At 40.0% G+C, this 19899-nt stretch overlaps 1 protein-coding gene across 2 annotated transcripts in view; it reads right to left on the minus strand.

Moving 5' to 3' along the window:
* Positions 1-1597: 1597 nt before the first annotated feature.
* Positions 1598-19899, minus strand: part of bub1 (BUB1 mitotic checkpoint serine/threonine kinase) — a 64138-nt gene continuing 45836 nt past the window's right edge. For both annotated transcript variants that reach the window (XM_060855939.1, XM_060855947.1), the window contains exons 19-25: positions 19494-19637; positions 10758-10882; positions 6844-7005; positions 5595-5752; positions 3978-4155; positions 2510-2616; positions 1598-2397 (exon numbers count right to left, since the gene is read on the minus strand). In XM_060855939.1, coding sequence (XP_060711922.1) covers positions 2196-2397; positions 2510-2616; positions 3978-4155; positions 5595-5752; positions 6844-7005; positions 10758-10882; positions 19494-19637 — 1076 coding nt within the window. In that variant the 3' untranslated portion in view covers positions 1598-2195. The remainder of the gene's footprint in view (positions 2398-2509; positions 2617-3977; positions 4156-5594; positions 5753-6843; positions 7006-10757; positions 10883-19493; positions 19638-19899) is intronic.

The following is a 19899-nucleotide window of genomic DNA, read 5'->3' on the forward strand; positions in this document are numbered from 1 at the left end:
AAATACCTTGTATAGGTGTTCCTCTTCCTCTTTTTGCAGTTCTGGTGTACTGCAGTGTGTTGTGGCCCTTTTGAATAGTGTCCTGATGCAGCTTCGTTTGTGTGTGTTGGGGTGGTTACTTTCATAGTTTAGGCCTTGGTCTGTGTGTGTTGTTTTCCTGTGTACCCTTGTGGTGAATTCTCCGTTCGGTGTTCTCTGTACTATCACGTCTAGGAATGGGAGTTGGCTATCCTTTTCTTCTCTCATGAATTCACGAGAGAAGAAAAGGATAGCCAACTCCCATTCCTAGACGTGATAGTACAGAGAACACCGAACGGAGAATTCACCACAAGGGTACACAGGAAAACAACACACACAGACCAAGTCCTAAACTATGAAAGTAACCACCCCAACACACACAAACGAAGCTGCATCAGGACACTATTCAAAAAGGGCCACAACACACTGCAGTACACCAGAACTGCAAAAAGAGGAAGAGGAACACCTATACAAGGTATTCGCCAAAAACGGATACCCGCGCAACTTTATCAACAGATGCCTAAGAGACAGACCACGGAACGAGGACATGCCACAACCAAAAGGACTAGCCACACTACCATACATCAGGAGCGTTTCAGAACTGACAGCCAGACTATTGCGACCCTTAGGACTCATAACGGCACACAAACCAACAGCCACGCTCAGACAACTCACTAGAACAAAGGACCCGATACCCAACATGAGCAAAACTAATGTAGTTCACAAAATACCGTGCAAGGACTGCACAAAACACTCTATAGGACAAACAGGAAGACAGCTAACAATCCGCATACATGAACATCAACTAGCCACGAAACGACACGACCAGCTATCCCTAGTAGCCACACACACAGACAACAAGCAACATGAATTCGACTGGGAAAACACTACTATCATAGGGCAAGCCAGACAGAGAACAGCCAGGGAATTCCTAGAGGCATGGCATTCATCCACAAACTCCATCAACAAACACATCGACCTGGACCTAATATACCAATCACTACAGCGGACAGCTGAAACTGACAACCGGAAGCGGCAAGGATAGACCACTATAAATACTGGAAGAAACATCAAAGAAGCGCTTCGCAGGAGGCTCCAAAGCACTGATGATGTTGCCTAGCCAGGGGACGAAACGTTTACAACAAAAACTTCCAGCTCGGTGAACAGATCCATTATCATACTAGTGTAATAATAACGTCAACAAGTAGTGTATAGTCATAGGAAGTTATATAACAGTGCCATCCAGGAGTGAGTCCTTTTAGATTTATGAAATGTATTAACTTAAGGTCTGTGTGAGGGGGTCGTTTTGAATGGAGAATAATATATCCTCAAAGGACATCTCATCAATTTCCAAAGAATGATACCTGGGGTTAGAAGAAAATAGTCATGTTTCAGGATCTTCTGCCATAACAGCCCAGACTAAACATCACCTGAGCTTGTTCTTAACCTGTAATTAAAAATGGATTGGTGACTTCAGTACTCTAGCCTCCACTATTTAATTCAAAGAATTCCTAACTTCAATATCTGAACAATGTAAATTGGTAAACATTCTATTTTATTGTACAGTTTAAGATAAACCACATTAGTAATCTTATTGTCCTCCTGCAATCTAATTATTTCCTACCAAAGGCTCACTTAGTCAATAACTGAAAGTTAACTTGCAAGTAGCCCATAGCTGGAGAACTATGACGCAGTCTAACCAGGCATCCAGATGCAGCACTCAATATCCTTAATATGATACAACTATTTTGTGGTTTAAAAAAAATCCAGTTAAACCATTTACTTTCAATGAATTTTTAAAATAAGCTTTGCATTGTCTTTAATAGGCACGAGTTTTAACAAATATAATCTCACCATACATTTAAATGACTGCTATTTGTAAAAACTCATTAGTCTTTCCACAGCATGTGGATTGTAAGCCAGAAAATCTCTAGAACAACCCTTAAATTCCAAACATCCTCTTATTGACATACATTAAGTAACAAAGCAAGCCAGGGGCTATGCTCGCTGGAATGAGCAACAGCACAACCCATACTTAAAAACTTTATCAATTTCTGTTATATAATCTAGATTCCACTATTTTGAACATTTACAATGAAATAATAGCAATGTTTAAGCATACAAGAATGAAATACAAAGCTCTCTATTTACAATCTACACTTAGACAGCTTTTCAATTTACATTCTTTTTTGTGAAGGTTTATTTTCTAGTAAAAGCACCAGTAAGCGCTGTCGCAGTGGTTTCAGTTTCTTTGTATACTGCTCTTTAAAGAGTGACACCAGCTTTTCCCGTAGGTCACAAAGTGATGGTAGAGTCTGGCAGTTGGGAACATATAACAAGGTATTAAAGAAATGATTCCACAAATCTGCATGATGACCTCTGAAACAAAAAAAAAAATTTTCAGCAACTGAGCCATAGTTCAGAGATACAATTAAATAATGTAGCACCTGTTTAGGATGACAATTCCAGATATCGGGATATAAAAACTGACCTTTGAAAAGTTGCATTAACTTTCCAGATACCCTGGTCTTTCTTTAATTTCAGATAAGTGCCAAAGAGAAGGCAGTGAATTGTTGCAGCAATTCCAAAGTAGTCTGTCTAAAGCCACAGAAAAATAAGCATTAGCTGAAAATATTTTAAAGGGATTTATTTAAAAGATTGTTCTATAAATAACTTGAGACATTTCTTTGCTCAACTGAGATGGCTGAACAATAATAGAGCATATGAAATGACATCTTCTAAGGATAACACAAGATGACACGTGTTGCTGGCAAGGTCAGTCAGCATTTATTGTCTATTTCTAACAGTTTTTAAGATGGTGATATGCCAACTGTTCATAGGGTGCACATATTCACAAACAATGCTGTTAGGGAGTTTTGGGATTCTGACCAGGCAACAGTGAAGGATGACGTCTGCTTCTGTTACCTTTTTCAGGTGGTCAGTGCCGGATAGTGGTGGATATGGTGTCAATTAAGCAGGTTCTTGCCCTGGGTGGTGGTGTTAGAGTTGCACTCATCCAAACAAGTTGAGAACATTCCATCACTCCTGGCTTATGTCTCATTATGGTGGTAAAGGCTTGGAGATTCAGGAGGTAGGTTAGATGTGGCAGAATTCTCTTAACCATGGTGTTAAGGCTAGTAACCTCACATTAGTGGTTTCAGCAATGCTAATACCATTGAACATCCACAGGGTTAGGTAATTGCCTGATACATATCATCCAAGCCTTTAAGTCTCAGTCTTGCAGCATGCAATGAATGAATTACTTAAGTATAAGGAGTTTAGAATCACTTTAGCTTTACCAGATCATAGGCCCCATTCTTTTGAGAGAGAGAAAGGTGTGATTTAACCTGAGAGTCACCATGCATCAAGTATGGGACCAGGTAAAGAAAAAGAGTCTTATTAAACCTCAGCTGTGGCAGATTGAAGCCACACTGTTGGTATCACACTGTTGGTATCACTCTGCATTGCCATCCAGCCAACTGACTGCATAACACCTCATGCGGAGGTTTGGGACAATCACCAAGTGTCCTCAGTGCTGACCTTATGAAAGAATGGTCACTGAAACAGCTGAAGATAATTTGACACAGTAGAAGAACACTTGTTAGGATGTCATTGAGCTGAGATGACTATCTTCTATTATGCTGCATAAGACACCAACTATTGAGACTTCTGATTTGAATTTTTCTCCACTTCACACATAGTTGATAGAAAAGCAGAATTTGACTCATCACTCTAACCTTCCCTGTAGAGTTTAGTGCCATTTGGATGATATCAACAGGATTATTGTTGCTTGCCAACCATTGTGGACAGAGTGGAACAGTCATTGGTCAGGTTACAATTGACTTGGTTTGTGAACAGGCAGTACCTGGAAACCTGCCCTACAATAGGCCTGGAAAGTCTTAAATTGGAGCATGGTTGCTAGAGGTGTATGCAGAAGTTTAAAGTTGAACATGATATACCTGGAATGTCCATGGCTTTTCTGACAGCATTTCAATACACTGGAAGCCTGATGTCTTACAGTTTTCCACAAAAACTGTATTGTGAGGGAATAACTTCATATCTATGCTTTGACCAAAGTCAATCAATGTCAGTCCTTGGGATAACGTGTCATCAACACTGGCTACATCATCCAAGAACCTAGATTCAACATACAATATTAGAATCTTGTTAATAGTCAAAAATTCATACTATCCACTTGCTCAAAATTATTTAATGATCCTGCCTTGAGGCAAAATTCCAAAGTTCCACAACCCTGAAAACATTTCTCATCTGTCCTAAAAGAATTATTCCTAATTTTTAAACAATGCTCCCTGGTTTTGACTCGCTGAAGAGGAAAAATTCCTTTCCTGAGTGCATCATGTCAAGGCCATTCGAGATCATATACACATCAACCCTGTCCTCTAAGCTCCATGGAAAACACACCTACCTTGTCTAACCTTTCGCTTTCCTCAAGGCAAATGGTTTTTTCTCTGTATCAATCTAGTAAACCACCTTGAACTGCCTCCCAAAGTATTCATATCCTTCCTAAATCTGCACAATGTTTGAGATATAGTCTCACCAATACACTAATTGAAGCATAACATCCTTATTTTCATAATCTATTCTTTTGTGACAAAGGAATACACTCAAGAAGGCTAATGCAGTGCTATGGTTTATTATGAACTAAATTAAATATAAAAGGAAGCCAGTAGTGCTTCACTTCACTGCATTTTGACCTCCGTATTTAAGGAAGGATTTAAATGCTTTGGAGATGGTTCAAGTTTATTTGCATAGTGAGGTGGAATTTCAGTGAGGAAATACTGGATCTTAAGGCCTAGGCAAATGAAAGAAAGGTTGCCAATGATGGATTAATTAAAATTAGGGATGCTCAAGAGGCTGGAATTAGAAGAATGCAGATATTTTAGAGGGTAATTGGGATAGAGGGCCAAAGCCATGGAGGAATTTTAAAATCCACTGGTTGTTCAACTGGATGTCATTGTTTAAAAAGGGCTTAGGAATTACTACATGATGGGCAGAGTTCGAGATGATCAAGTTTACATAAGGTAGAAGTTGGAGTATGTTGCAACAGACAAGTTTAGAGGGAAAGGTGTGAAGGGGGGTTGTAAAGAGGAGATAAGCTAAGATAGGTGATGTTAGGCCATTTGATGTGGAAATATAGTCTTGATGATGGTGCAAATGTGTTCAGAAGACCATCTGAGTCAAACTTCACCAAAGTTGTGAGCAGACTGGCAATAGTCTATGACTAATTCAGAGAGAAGGATTGAGTTAATGATTAGGAAAAGGAGTTTGGAGTCAGGCCCAAAATCAGTAGCTTCAGACTGCTCAATATTTAGCTTGTAAAATCTGGAAGGCATCCCTTCCAGAGATTATCCACAAATTTTATCAGAAAATGGACGTCGGGTACCAAATCTGGACAGACATTGCCATGGAGTTTAATACAGCACAAAACCATAGATCACTCCTTACGAGTACATCATGCATAAGACAGATCAGAATTGTTCAGAAGGGATAACAATGTGAAGTTAAAATCTTTGTTTCTTTCACTAAAACTACAAGTTTGTTACAAAAATACAAACCTTTCTCCAAGCACAAAATTATCAGGTTTTATGTCACCATGAATTATTCCAATAGAATGCAGCTGTTCCACCATATACAGAATGTGAATGGCAAAGTAGATCACCAGGGGCTGAGGCATTGCTTTTTCATTTATTGTTTTATATAGATTGACTGCATTCTGAAATCAAAGAAAATGCAGAATTTTACCGGTGATTTTCAAAGACAAACTCACTTCTGTATGTTCAAAAGCAAGTTAATGGGGTAACTTTTTTTTTCCAAAATGATTGTACTTCCTCTTCTATGTCATCTCTAAAATATGTTTTTTTGACTTTATTGCACCCTTTACGAAGTCATTCATTTCTCACAGTAGAGCACTTCAAATAATATGTTCAGGAGCAGCTACAATTGCAGAACAGTCAGGATTCTTTATTACAGAAGAGCAGTCTAAACAAAAGAACAATATAGCAATGAGGAAGACTTAAGTTAACAATTGCCCACAGAACTAGACATGGCAATGTATTGTACTGGTTTTAGGTAAACAGTTGGTCTCCAGTTTTTGGGCATTTAGATCATTTAAGATAGCAGTTCATAAAAGAAACCATAAAGCCTTTTCTAGCCTTTTGAAAACCCTCAGTCCTATTGCAATGCCTTTAATGAAATTTCTTTTGTTTTGGATATTTGTCATACCAGGACTATCCAATCTTGATCATCCACGAAAAAGACACTTCATTCTTTTGCTGATCCTTTCAAGTCTTCTAAATTTGCAGACTGATTTTTCTTTGGAATTCTCTGCCCAGTGGGTATGTCCACAACTGAGACTGACAGATTGATTAATTTTATTTTAAAATGAAGGATATGACAGTAGTTAAGAAAAATAGTATTTAAGTAGATCTGTGGCCTTGGCTGTGTTGAAGGGCAGAACAGGCTTGAAGGGCTGAATGGTCCGGTACTGTTCTTATTTCTTACATTCATATGGATAGGACCCAGTGAACAGATTTGAAAGTTTATTTTCCTGTTTTTTTTCCGAAATCTACATACTTTCATAGAACACTGTGATCCCTTTGTAGAATTGATGTGAACCAGTTAGACTAGTAACCTTAGCTGGTAATCACAGTGTCCTAAGATGTTTCAGCAATCTGAATTGCATCTATATTAGTTAGCGCTTACTCAAAATGACATGTCTAATGTAGAGTTAAAGTAATCTTTTAAGTAAGTTACAATTTATTTCAATTTAAATATGTGACAAAATAAATTGAATGAAATAAATACCAGCAAAGTTCCAAAACTGTACAACTCTCCAACCAAAATACTGCCATTGGTAAAGTAGTGTCCATAGTGGATATTGTTGTAGAGCTTGCAAAACTTGGTGTTCAGTCTCTCCTTTAGCTGAGTATTTATGTAGAATTCCCAGGGATTGGACGTTTTTTGAACCTGGAGAACAACAGAAATTGTGTAACATGTCATATCACATTCAATTCACAATACAGACACCAAAATTTTCCAAATTATTCTTTTCTTAGCATTTTATCTGAAAGTAAGAAGCCTTTCCATAGGCTCCAGTTGGGCATATCAAGTGGCTATTGTAAAGTCATAAAAAGGAAGCCATTTATCGTACCTGTGATAGCTACTTGTAAAAGTTATATAAATCAATTCCACAACTGTTCCTTCCTGATAAATAATTTAGAAAGGAAAATTGCAAGTTGTCAACTTTCTCATGACAGAGGACAACAACTCATTTCCAACACCCTTACAGGCTGTATAGTTCCAATTCACTGTGTAAAAAGAATTTCCTGTCTCCCTTCTGATGTTTTTCACTGTGGTGGAAATATATACTCTACCATAACTCCTTAACTTAGAATAACTCTCTTCAACATTCTCTTTTCTATGAAGAACAACCCCAACTCCTTTAACCTCACCACATAATTCAAGTTCCTCTGCATGTTTCCTTTCTTAAATGGATTTTAAAAAGTTCAGGATAACCTCTTCCTTTTGTACTCCGTCTCTAAATCAAAGATTGGGTATGCTTTATAAAGATGCTTCCCAACTTGCCATCTTCAAAGATTTGTATCTATGTTTTCAGTCTTGTTTTTAAATTCCTTCATTAGGAGTCTTCGCTGCTCCCTAACTCAAACAAATTTGTATCCTAAAACCCTCTCAGATGTCTGCACTCCATTAGTTCTGGCCTGTAGCATATCCTTTACATAATCCACCACAAGAGAAAGTAGCTGCTTCTGCTCTAGCATTCTCCTCCTGAAACTGAACCTCTCTTGCTAGGCTAAGGCATTCATTCATACCTATCTTTTTTGCCAAGCTTTAGATCATTGGCCCTATTACCTCCTTATATAGCTCAGCATCAAATATTGTTCTGTGACATAAGTGGTTTGAGACACTTTGATACTTCAATGGCATTACATATGATGACTCTCTGTCCCTGCATTCTTGTGAAAATTGCACCCTTTTGTTTAGATGAGGAAGTAGTGTTACAGTGGTATTGCCACAAGACTAGTAATCCAGAACCCTAGGCTATTATTTGAACCTCATAACAGCAGATGATGAAATTTGAATTCAATTTTAAGAAGTCTGAAACTGAAGACTGGCTGAGTGATGACCATGTAATCACTACCGATTATCAAAACAGCCGATCTGGTTCATTCATGTCCTTCAGGGAAGCTAGTCAGCCATTCTTATTCTGTCTAGCTTACAGATGAGACTAGGCACATGCCAATGTGTCTTTTAACCTATTTGTGAAATGGCCTAACAAGCTAATTTAATGCAATTCTTAATAGTGTCTACACAAATGTCGCTTGGCTATCCACTAGAATCAGTTGTAAGAATCTTTTGTAATTGTTTCCTTCCCTCATCTGAAGTGGGGTACCACCACAAAGGGTCAACTCAGATTATATAGCTCAATACAGGCTCAGTAATACACTTGGGTCTTCGGATCTGCATATCTTAATTCCAGATTCATTTAACTTATAATTAATTTAAATTCCCCCAGCTGCTACTGAATCTTTTGCAAGATGACAGGGTGTTGATTACCAAGCAATTGGATGCTTTTAGCAGCACCACACATTCCGATGCCAGACCTCTTAAGCGGATACTGAGTGCCTATGAATAGATCTTTTGAATGAGATCCACCTGAACTTCAGAATCCAACAAACAGGGTAGCACTTGGTCAAACGCCGTGCAACTGATTAGTGGGGTACCGTGCACAATTTTGGTCCCCTAACTTAAGGGGATGATGTTGCATTGGAGGCAGTTCAGAGGAGGTTAAGTAGATTGATGGCTTATCTTTTGAAGAGAGACTGAACAATTAAGGCTTTATTTTCTGGACTTTAGAAGAATGAAAGGAGATCTTGTTGAGGTTCAAGGTTTGTGAGAAGATTTGTAGCTCGGGTGCTCATTGTGGTTCTGTTCGCCGAGCTGGGAATTTGTGTTGCAGACGTTTCGTCCCCTGTCTAGGTGACATCCTCAGTGCTTGGGAGCCTCCTGTGATCTTTCCTCCGGCATTTGTAGTGGTTTGAATCTGCCGCTTCCGGTTGTCAGTTCCAGCTGTCCGCTACAGTGGTCGGTATATTGGGTCCAGGTCGATGTGCTTATTGATTGAATCTGTGGATGAGTGCCACACCTCTAGGAATTCCCTGGCTGTTCTCGGTTTGGTTTGTCCTATAATAGTAGACAACACTACTATTATAGGACAAGCCAAACCAAGAACAGCTAGGGAATTCCTAGAGGCGTGGCACTCATCCACAGATTCAATCAATAAGCACATCGACCTGGACCCAATATACCGACCACTGCAGCGGACAGCTGGAACTGACAACCGGAAGTGGCAGATTCAAACCACTACAAATGCCGGAGGAAAGATCACAGAAGCGCTTCACAGGAGGCTCCCAAGCACTGAGGATGTCACCTAGACAGGGGACGAAACGTCTGCAACACAAATTTCCAGCTCAGCGAACAGAACCACAACATCCCGTTGAGGTATCCAAGATGCTAAAGGGGATTGACAAAGGAGATTTAGAGAGGATGTTTCCTCATTGAGGCAATCTAAAATAGTCTTAGGATAAGGGGCAGCAGATTTAAAACAGATGTGGAGAAATTCCTTCTCTCAAACGGTTGTGCATGTGGACCTGAATACTCCAAACTGCAATGGATTTTAAGACATTGAGTAAATTTATGGCCGAAATGGACAGATTTTTAATTAGTAATGTTTGAAAGGTTATGGAAAGTGGACAGAAAAGTGGAATTGAGAACAAGGTGAGATGAGCTATGATCACATCAAATGGAGGAGTAGGCTCAACGGGCTGAACTGCCTATTCCTGCTCCTAGTTCTTCTATTCCCAAACAGCAATCCTGCTTATGTAGACATTAAGTGGGCACCAATTGTGGGCATATGCAAGAGCAAAGGTTACTCAAAGAACTTCTCAAAAATGGAGTTTTAGCAATTTATAATTCTCAATGCAAATTATCTCAACCATCAGGATTGTAGCATCTAACACTCCCAAACATGCCTTAGTAATGACATACCCAGCAAGGCAACTATTAGGGAAATTCAATGAATCACAAAATTTATCTATCAATTCTAGATGCCTCTAGTCACCAGATATTGACCTTCTGTGAAGGTAGAAATAAAAAGGTAAACTTTCACAATAGTTAGCTATTAGGTCTCACCATGCTTTTTTCCCGTCCTGACAGATAAAAACAACCTCCACTTGCTAACCCCATCTATACATATTTGAAAAATTGCAGATGTCGCATATAATATACAGGTGTCAAAACTTCTAAAGCTTTTAACAATAAACTGGTAATTTTCTGTGCACGCTTGTAGAAATTCTTGCCTGTCATTAAATTCAAAGTATTTAAACGCTTGTACGAATAGCCAAGGTAAGCTTTTGTCCTCGAAAAATATTTATATCATCCAGAGCAATCAATTTCAAACCTGAAAAGCAAAGGCTCACAAAGTTCAAGTGGCATTCCTATTATATCTTTTTGAAGTTTCTGTATTTGAATACAATCAACATAAACTAATAATAACATGCCATGATGAGCAAAGAGTAAGTAGTAGAATTGTGAGCACCAATGCCTTATGCACTAGTAACCAAAATGCAACAGAATTTAGGCTGATTTCCAAATAAAGAAATGCAATGAACTCAGCAAAAAAAAACATGGCTCTCTCTTACCTTTAAGCACACTTTTTGTTGGTTCCTCACATCAGATAAATTATTCATATCCACAATTGTAGCTTGATAAACATGAGCAAATGACCCCTGTCCAAGCAAATGACCGACATGGAACATTTCATTCCCTAAATACAGGGAGAGTTAATATCACAAAAATTGTTCAGACTTTGTAACTTAATAGAAACCAGTGATAAATAAGCAAGTAATAAGTGTGTTAACTATAGAATATGATGAAAATGAGCAGATAAAACACTATTGACCATAAGAAATACAAACTAAGTCATTCAGCTCCTCAAGCCAGCTCTACTATTCAACAAGATCATGGCTGTTCTGACATTTCTCACATCCACTTCCCAACATTTTACCTGTAACTTTTTATTTCCCCTGCTGACAAACTCTCTCTCTCAGTCTTAAATGTGTGTATAAAAATCATAACTTCGGCTCTTGAAGGTAACAATATAGTTCTATTAAATTATTCTAAATAAATCTCCATCCTCTGTAAAACTACTTTTTAAAAACTAATATTAGATTGAAAAAGCTGAAAATCTGAAACAAAAACAGAAATTGTTGGAAATGCTCAGCACATCTGGAAACATCTGTGGAAAGAAAGCAGAACAAAAGAAGGGTCACTGGACCTGAAAGATTAACGCTGTTTCTGTTTTTGTTACAGTGAATCTGAATTGGGTAGCTATCCAGATCTTAATCTACATTTATTTCTTAATTTTTTTTCCCTAGTGACAATAATCAAAGAATAAATCCCAATGTTTACTCAAGTTATAGAATACCACGCAATTGTTAACATATTTAGCATGAATAAATCCTGGTTTCAAATCCCTCAACAGCAACATTATTTCGTTTTCCTACAGCCTCATAAGCTGCTGAGGTCTTTGCACATCTCAGATTCCTACGCATATCAACTCCAATTGCTCTATTGTCAGTCATGCCTTAGGTTTCCAGAAGTCCCTCCTTAACTCTGTCCTGCTTTCTTCTTTTAATATGCTTTCCAAACCCCTTTCTCGGAAGATTCCGTGATAACCATCATCAAGTTTGTGGTTAGGGATTATTCCTAACCATATCCTCCTCCCCAAACTAGAGAAAACTATTTTTGTATCAACTCTTTTGAACTCCGTTATTTAAAATAGCTGTATGACCAGGCACAAAGGAAAGGTACAAGCATGAGAGTTGGAGAATGGTAATCAGCACACAGATCCAGATGCAAAGAAAAAGCAGACAAGAAGAGATGCAAAATTCATTTGAGATTTGCTAGCTTAACCTCAATGAAAATACTAGCTGTTAGGAAATAAGAAAAAAAAAATTACAGAAACTCGTGTAGATATTTAAACCCTGGGAAAATCCACTTTGCATTGGATAGGCATATGGAGGAAAATGGGCTAGTGTAGGTTAGGTGGGCTTGGATCGGCGCAACATCGAGGGCCGAAGGGCCTGTACTGCGCTGTATTTTTCTATGTTCTATGTTCTAACTGATAATGAACTAAAAGGGACAGAATCTTAAAAAATTATGTCAGTAGTTCAGGCATGAGAAAGAGAATTTGCTTCAGAGGACCAGATAGTGAATCAGGTATTACAACACAGAACAGTACAGGCTCTATGGACAACTGTGCTGACCATCATATGTCACTCTTAAAGGAATCCCATCTCTCTGGACAGTCCATATCTGCCTGTGCCTTGCTTTTTCATATGTCTGTTTAAATGTCTCTTAAATTTTACTGTCAAATCTGCATCTACCACCCCCATTGACAGCATGCTCCAGGCAACTTCCACCCTCTGCATAAAAAAAACTTGCCTTGCACACATCCTTTAAACCTCCCTGCTCTCACCTTAAACCTATGCCCAGAGTATTTGATATTTAAACCCTGGGAAAATAAGACTCTAATATCCACTCTATCCATGCCTCTCATAATTTTACATACTTCTATTAGTTTACTCTTCAGCCTCTGATGCTCTAGCGAAAATAATCCCAGTTTGTCCAAACTCTCCTTATACTAATATACTCCAATCCAGGCAACATCCTCCTTTGCACCCTCTCCAAAGCCTTCACATCCTATGGTATGGCGATCAAAACTGCACACAACAGAAAAAAGAACAAAGAAAATTTACAGCCCAGGAACAGGCCCTTTGGCCCTCCAAGCCTGAGCCGATCCAAACCTACTGTCTAAACCAGTCGCCCAATTCCTAAGCATCTGTATCCCTCTGCTCCCCACCTACTCATGCATCTGTCCAGATGCATCTTAAATGAATCTACCGTGCCTGCCTCTACTACCTCTGTTGGAAACGCGTTCCAGGCACCTACCACTCTCTGTGTAAAGTACTTGCCACGTGTATCCCCCTTAAACTTTCCACCTCTTGCCTTGAAAGTGTGACCTCTCGTTATTGAATCCTTCGCCCTGGGAAAAAAGCTCGTTTCTATCCACCCAGTCTATACCCTTCATGATTTTGTAAACCTCAATCAGGTCCCCCCTCAACTCCTTTTTTCTAATTAAAACAAAACAAAACCTAACAGAGAACATAGAACATAGAAAAATACAGCGCAGTACAGGCCCTTCGGCCCTCGATGTCGACCGAAGCCTACCTAACCTACACTAACCCATTAACCTCCATATGCTTATCCAATGCCCGCTTGAATGACCATAAAGAGGGAGAGTCCACCACTGATACTGGCAGGGCATTCCATGAACTCACAACTCGCTGAGTAAAGAATCTACCCCTAACATCTGTCCTATACCAACCTCACCTTAATTTAAAGCTGTGTCCCCTAGTAACAGCTGACTCCATACGGGGAAAAAGGTTCTGTCAACCCTATCTAAACCCCTAATCATCTTGTACACCTCTATCAAATCTCCCCTAAACCTTCTTTTCTCCAATGAGAACAGCCCCAATTGCCTCAGCCTTTCCTCATACGATCTTCCTACCATGCCAGGCAACATCCTGGTAAACCTCCTCTGTACCCGTTCCAGTGCCTCCACATCCTTCCTATAGTATGGCGACCAAAACTGCACACAATACTCCAGATGAGGCCGCACGAGAGTCTTATACAACTGCAACATGACCTCAGGACTCCGGAACTCAATTCCTCTACCAATAAAGCTCAGTACGCCATATGCCTTCGTCACAGCACTATTTACCTGGGTGGCAACTTTCAGAGATCTGTGTACATGGACACCAAGATCCCTCTGCTCATCCACACTACCAAGTAGCCTACCATTAGCCCAGTAATCCATCTTCTTGTTACTCCTACCAAAGTGAATGACTTCACACTTAGCTACATTGAACTCCACTTGCCACCTTTCTGCCCAGCTCTGCAACTTATCTATATCCCGCTGTAACCTGCCACATCCTTCTTTGCTGTCCCCCACTCCACCGACTTTCGTATCATCCGCAAACTTGCTCACCCAGCCTTCAAGCCCTTCCTCCAGGTCATTTATAAAAATGACAAACAGCATTGGTTCCAAAACAGATCCTTGTGGAACACCGCTAGTAACTGCACTCCAAGATGAACCTTTACCATCAACTACTACCCTCTGTCTACTTCCAGCCAGCCAATTCCTAATCCAAACCTCTAATGCACCCTCAATGCCATACCTCCGTAATTTTTGCAGTAGCCTACCATGGGGTACCTTATCGAACGCCTTGCTAAAATCCATATACACCACATCTACTGCTTTACCCTCGTCCACTTCCTTGGTCACCTTCTCAAAGAACTCAATAAGGTTTGTGAGGCACGACCTGCCCTTCACAAAACCATGCTGACTATCCTTGATCACATTATTCCTATCCAGATGTTCATAAATCCTATCCCTTACAATTCTCTCTAAGACTTTGCCCACAACAGAAGTGAGACTCACTGGCCTATAGTTACTGGGGCTGTCCCTACTCCCCTTCTTGAACAAGGGGACCACATTCGCTATCCTCCAGTCTTCTGGCACTATTCCCGTAGACAACAACGACATAAAAATCAAGGCCAATGGCTCCACTATCTCCTCCCTAGCTTCCCAGAGGATCCTAGGATAAAATCAGGACCAGGGGACTTATCTTTTTCAACCTTTCCTGTATTCCCTGGACCTCTTCCCTACATACCTCAAAGAAACCTACGCAACCTCTCTTCAGAGCTAGCACCTTCCATACCAGGCAACATCCTCATAAACCTTCTCTGCACCCTCTCCAAAGCATTCACATCCTTTTGGTAATGTGGCGACCAGAATTGTACACAGTATTCTAAATGCAGCAAAACCAATATCTTGTACAATTTTAACATGACTTGCCAGCTCTTGTACTCAATATCCTGTCCAATGAGGGCAATATGCCTTCTTGATCACTCTATTCACCTGTGCAGCAATCTTCAGGGTACAATGGACCTGTACTCTCAGATCTCTCTGCCCATCAACTTTTCCCAAGGCTCTTCCATTCATTGTATAATTCGCTCTAGAATTAGTCTTGCCTAAATGCATTACCTCACATTTGCCTGGATTGAAATCTATCTGCCACTTTTCCACCCAACTCTTCAGTCTATCTATATCCTCCTGTATTCTTTGACAGTCCCTTATGCTTTCTGCTATTCCACCAACCTTCATGTCATCTGCAAACTTGCTGATTATACCAACAGTGCCCTCTTCCAAATCATTTATGTATATCATAAATATTCCAAATGTAGCCTAAAGTTTTATACAACTGCAACAACTTGCCAACTTTTACACTCAGTGCCCTGACCACTAAAGGCAAGCATGCCATATGACTTTTTTAAAATCACCTTATCCATTTGCGTTGCCATCTTTAAGGAGCTGCGAAAGTACATCCCATGATCCCTCTGTATATTCATGCTCCTAAGGGTTCTGCCATTTAACATAAGATTTCTTCTTCCATTTGATCTCCCAAAATGCATAATTTCACACTTGTTTGTCTGAATTAAACTCCATCTACTATTTCTGTAGCCAGCTAATTGATCTATATTCTGGTCTTTCCTTATTAACTACAGACTTAATAATCAGACCACCTACATTTTCATCCAGATCATTTATTTATATTACAGAGGTTCAAGCACTGATCTTTGTTGAACACCTTTAGTCACAGAACTCCAGTCAGAAAAACACCCCTTCACAACTATCTTTCATGACCAAGCCAATTTTGTATCTAACTTACTAATTGACTGTGGATCCCATGTGATTTACTCTTCTGGGTAAGCCTACATTTGACCTTCGTTAAAACAATGAGTGCAGATGCTGGAAGCCAGAGTTTAGATTAGAGTGGGACTGGAAAAGCACAGCAGTTCAGGCAGCATCCGAAGAGCAGTAAAATCAACATTTTGGGCAAAAGCCCTTCATCAGAAATACAGACAGAGTGCCTGAAGGATGGAAACTTAAATGACAGGAGGTTGGGGACGGGGAGAAAGTAGCATACAGTACAACAGGTGAATGGGGGAGGGGATGAAGGTGATAGGCCAGGGAGGAGGGTGGAGTGGATAGGTGGAAAGGAAGAAAGGCAGGTAAGACAAGTCATGGGGACAGTACTGAGCTGGAAGTTTGGAGCTGGGGTGAGGTGAGGGAAAGGGAAATGAGGAAACTGGTAAAATCCACATTGATGCCCTGGGGTAGTGTTCCGAGGAGGAACATGAGGCAGAGGAACATGAGGCGTTCTTCCTCCAGGCATCAGGTGGTAAGGGAGCAGCGGTGAAGGATGCCCAGGACCTCCATGTCCTCGGCTGAGTGGGAGGGGGAGTTGAAATGTTGGGCCACAGGGCAGTGTGGTTGATTGTCCCGGAGATGTCCCCTAAAGCGCTCTGCTAGGAGTGTCCAGTCTCCCCAATGTAGAGGAGACCACATCGGGAGCAACGGATACAATAAATGATATAGGTGGATGTGCAGGTAAAACGTTGATGGATGTGGAAGGCTCCTTTGGGGCCTTGGATGGAGGTGAGAGAGGAGATGTGGGCACAGGTTTTGTAATTCCTGCGGTAGCAGGGGAAGGTGCCAGGCCAAGAGGGTGTGTTGTTTTGGGGGGGGGGCGCGGGACGGCATGGACCTGACCAGGTAGTCACGAAGGGAACACTCTTTGCAGAAAGTGAAAGGGGTGGGGAGGGAAATATATCCCTGGTGGTGGGGTCCGTTTGGAGGTGGTGGAAATGTTGGCAGATGATTTGGTTTATGCAAAGGTTGGTAGGGTGGAAGGTGAGCACCAGGGGGGTTCTATCCTTGTTACAGTTGGAGGGGTGGGGTCTGAGGGCAGAGGTGCGGGATGTGGACGAGATGCGTTGGAGGGCTTCTTTAACCACGTGGGGAAGGGAAATTGCGGTCTCTAAAGAAGGAGGCCATCTGGTGTGTTCTGTGGTGGAACTGGTCCTCCTGGGAGCAGATACGGCGGAGGCGGAAGAATTGGGAATACAGGATGGCATTTTTGCATTTTGGGGTGGGAAGAGGTGTAATCCAGATAGCTGTGGGAGTTGGTGGGTTTGTAAAAACTGTCGGTGTCAAGTCGGTTGTCATTTGACCTTATCAAATGTTTTAGTAAAGTCCATATAGACAACATCTACTACTTTACCCTCATTCATCTTCAGGACTTACTCAAAAAAACTCAGATCAAATTTGAGACAAGACCTCTATTAAGTCCTTTTGCTTCTAAATGCAAGTAAATCCTATCCACAAGAATCCTCTCCAATAATTGTCCTACCACTGACACAAGCCTATAATTTACTAGATCATCCCTTCTTAAACAAAGGAACAACATTGGCTATTCTCCCATAGTTCAAGAAGATACAAGGATCTCTGTAAAGACCCCAACAATTTCCTCCTTTGCTTCCCATGATCCTGGGATAGGTCTCATCAGGTATGTAAGTTAGCTTGCTGAGCTTGAAGTTTGTTTTCAGATGTTTCATCACCAAACTAGGTAACATCATCAGTGAGAGTCTCCAGTGAAGCGCTGGTGGTACGTCTTGTCTCTCTATTTATTGGTCTTAGTTTCTTAAGGTGGGTGATGTCATTTTAGCTTTTATTTTCAAGGGAAGGTAGATAGGATCTAAATTGGTGTGGTTAGAATGCCATGCCTCTAAGAATTCTCATGCATGTGCTTATTTCACCTGTCCTAGGATGCATGTGTTGTCCCAGTCACAGTGGTATCCTTCTTTGTCTGTATGTATTCAAAGTAATGATAGTGGGTCATGTCTTTTGGTGTCTCATCAGGCTCTAGGGACATCTTCTTTAATGTTTTCCACAACACCCATCACCACCTCCTTCTTAGTATTGATATCCCCTAGAATATCAAACCATCCCTTCTTAATCTTAGCATCATCCATGTCCTTCTTCGTGAATATGGATGTGAAGTACTCATTAGGAGTCTCACTCATTTCTTTTGGCTCCATGCATGAATTCCCTCTTTTGTTCTTGAGTGGACCTACCCTTTCCTCATGTAACCCTCTTGCTCCTAATACAGGTATAAAATGGCCTGGGATTCTCCTTAATCCTACTTATCAGGACGTTTTATAGTCATTTTTGCCATCCGAATTCCTTGCTCAAGTTCTTTCTTGCTTCCCTTATATTCCTTAACAACCTTATCAGATATCAGTTTCCTAAACCATATGTGCTTCCTTTTTCTTTTTGACTAAACTTTCAATATCTCTAGTCATGCAAGCTTGCTGAATCTTGCCATCTTCATTTTACATCCTCACAGAAACAAACATTCTGGTCCTGACAGACCTTCTTCCACAAGATGTAAACTTAGCAGCTATCCCAATCTAATTGCTCCAGTCCCTGCCTAATAATGCTGTAACTAGCCTTCCCCAATATTGCACTTTCAACTGAAGATCTGTACAATCGTTATCCATAACTATCCCTCCCTGATGCAAACATTGGTTAACTGGTTAAAAAAAAAGTCTGGAAAGCTACAACATCAAGGTTGGCATGACTTAAGCAAGAGAGGATTGGTAGATGTGGCTGGAGCCATCAGACCGAAAATGCCCTTCGATGAATCAGATTCAACAGCTAAACTGACCGAGTTCTGAAGACGGTGAGATTGCATGTGGTGTCATACTTATTGCATAAAATGTACCTGTAATCTATTGATTATTTAAAGTAACCTTTTTGTCTAAATTATATTTACTTGTTAATTCATGATTACAAAGATTGGGACCAATGCAAATTAAAGTAAAAGTAACAAAAAAAAGTGAAATCTTGGAGGTAATTTCTTAATTGGGGAAGACATCAAGCACCTCTGATTATTTTGGTTTACAGTTCTCTCATGAGGATTGTAACATCTTCCACAGTCAAATGTATGGAGAACAGAAGTCATTATGCCATTAATGAAATTAAATTTCCAGTAAACAAAATAGCTTAAAAAATATTTGTGGGCTTGTTTTTATTACTAGCTTTGCATTATGTCAAATACAAATATCTGTGTGCAAAGCTTTTAAAATTAGAATTAGCTAAACTAGCTGCAACATTTCGATGCCTATTACACTTTAGGGGAGGTTTACATGCAGACAATTGCTGCAAAACCCTGGAGTATATTGCAGTTTAGTCAGCAGAAAATAACAGCAAGTTGAATCTAAGTCCTTGCCCACAAAAGAAAGAAATTACTGGCATGCACACTACCTAAGTTGCTCCTGGAGCCCAATTATAGGAAAACTGAATAGCAAAGTAACCGTATACATTTTGCTCACAAAAAGTACAAATAGAAATATATCTCAACTAGATAATTATTAATGAGTAGATTCCAAATAAGTGTGCTGTTTACCCAAATAAAGATTGATTTTCGGTCTGACAGCAGGCATATTGTCCTTCCAATTTAAAAAAGAGCTATAGGAAGTCAATGGTTTAGCCAAATTTGACAGAATTTCACTTAAAAGATTCTTGTCCCAAGGATTCCTGATGATTGCACCTTGAAAAAGAAAAACAAAAAATCAAATTTTCATATATTTCATTTTACGGTATTTAAATTTTGATATTTTTAAAATATTAGACATAATTATAGTATTGAACTTCAATGCATCAATACAGATATTCAGCAATAATAGCTTCAAGGACTTAAAACATAAACCCCAAGTCAAAAGTACATTGCACCTCACAAATGTAAATAGGACATAAAGGAAATGAGTCATTCACTCTTTCCATCCAAAGACTGTGTAATGTTTTGCATTCTA

This window comes from Hemiscyllium ocellatum, chromosome 3 (assembly GCF_020745735.1).
Source record: "Hemiscyllium ocellatum isolate sHemOce1 chromosome 3, sHemOce1.pat.X.cur, whole genome shotgun sequence".
Classification (NCBI taxonomy): Eukaryota; Metazoa; Chordata; class Chondrichthyes; order Orectolobiformes; family Hemiscylliidae; genus Hemiscyllium; species Hemiscyllium ocellatum.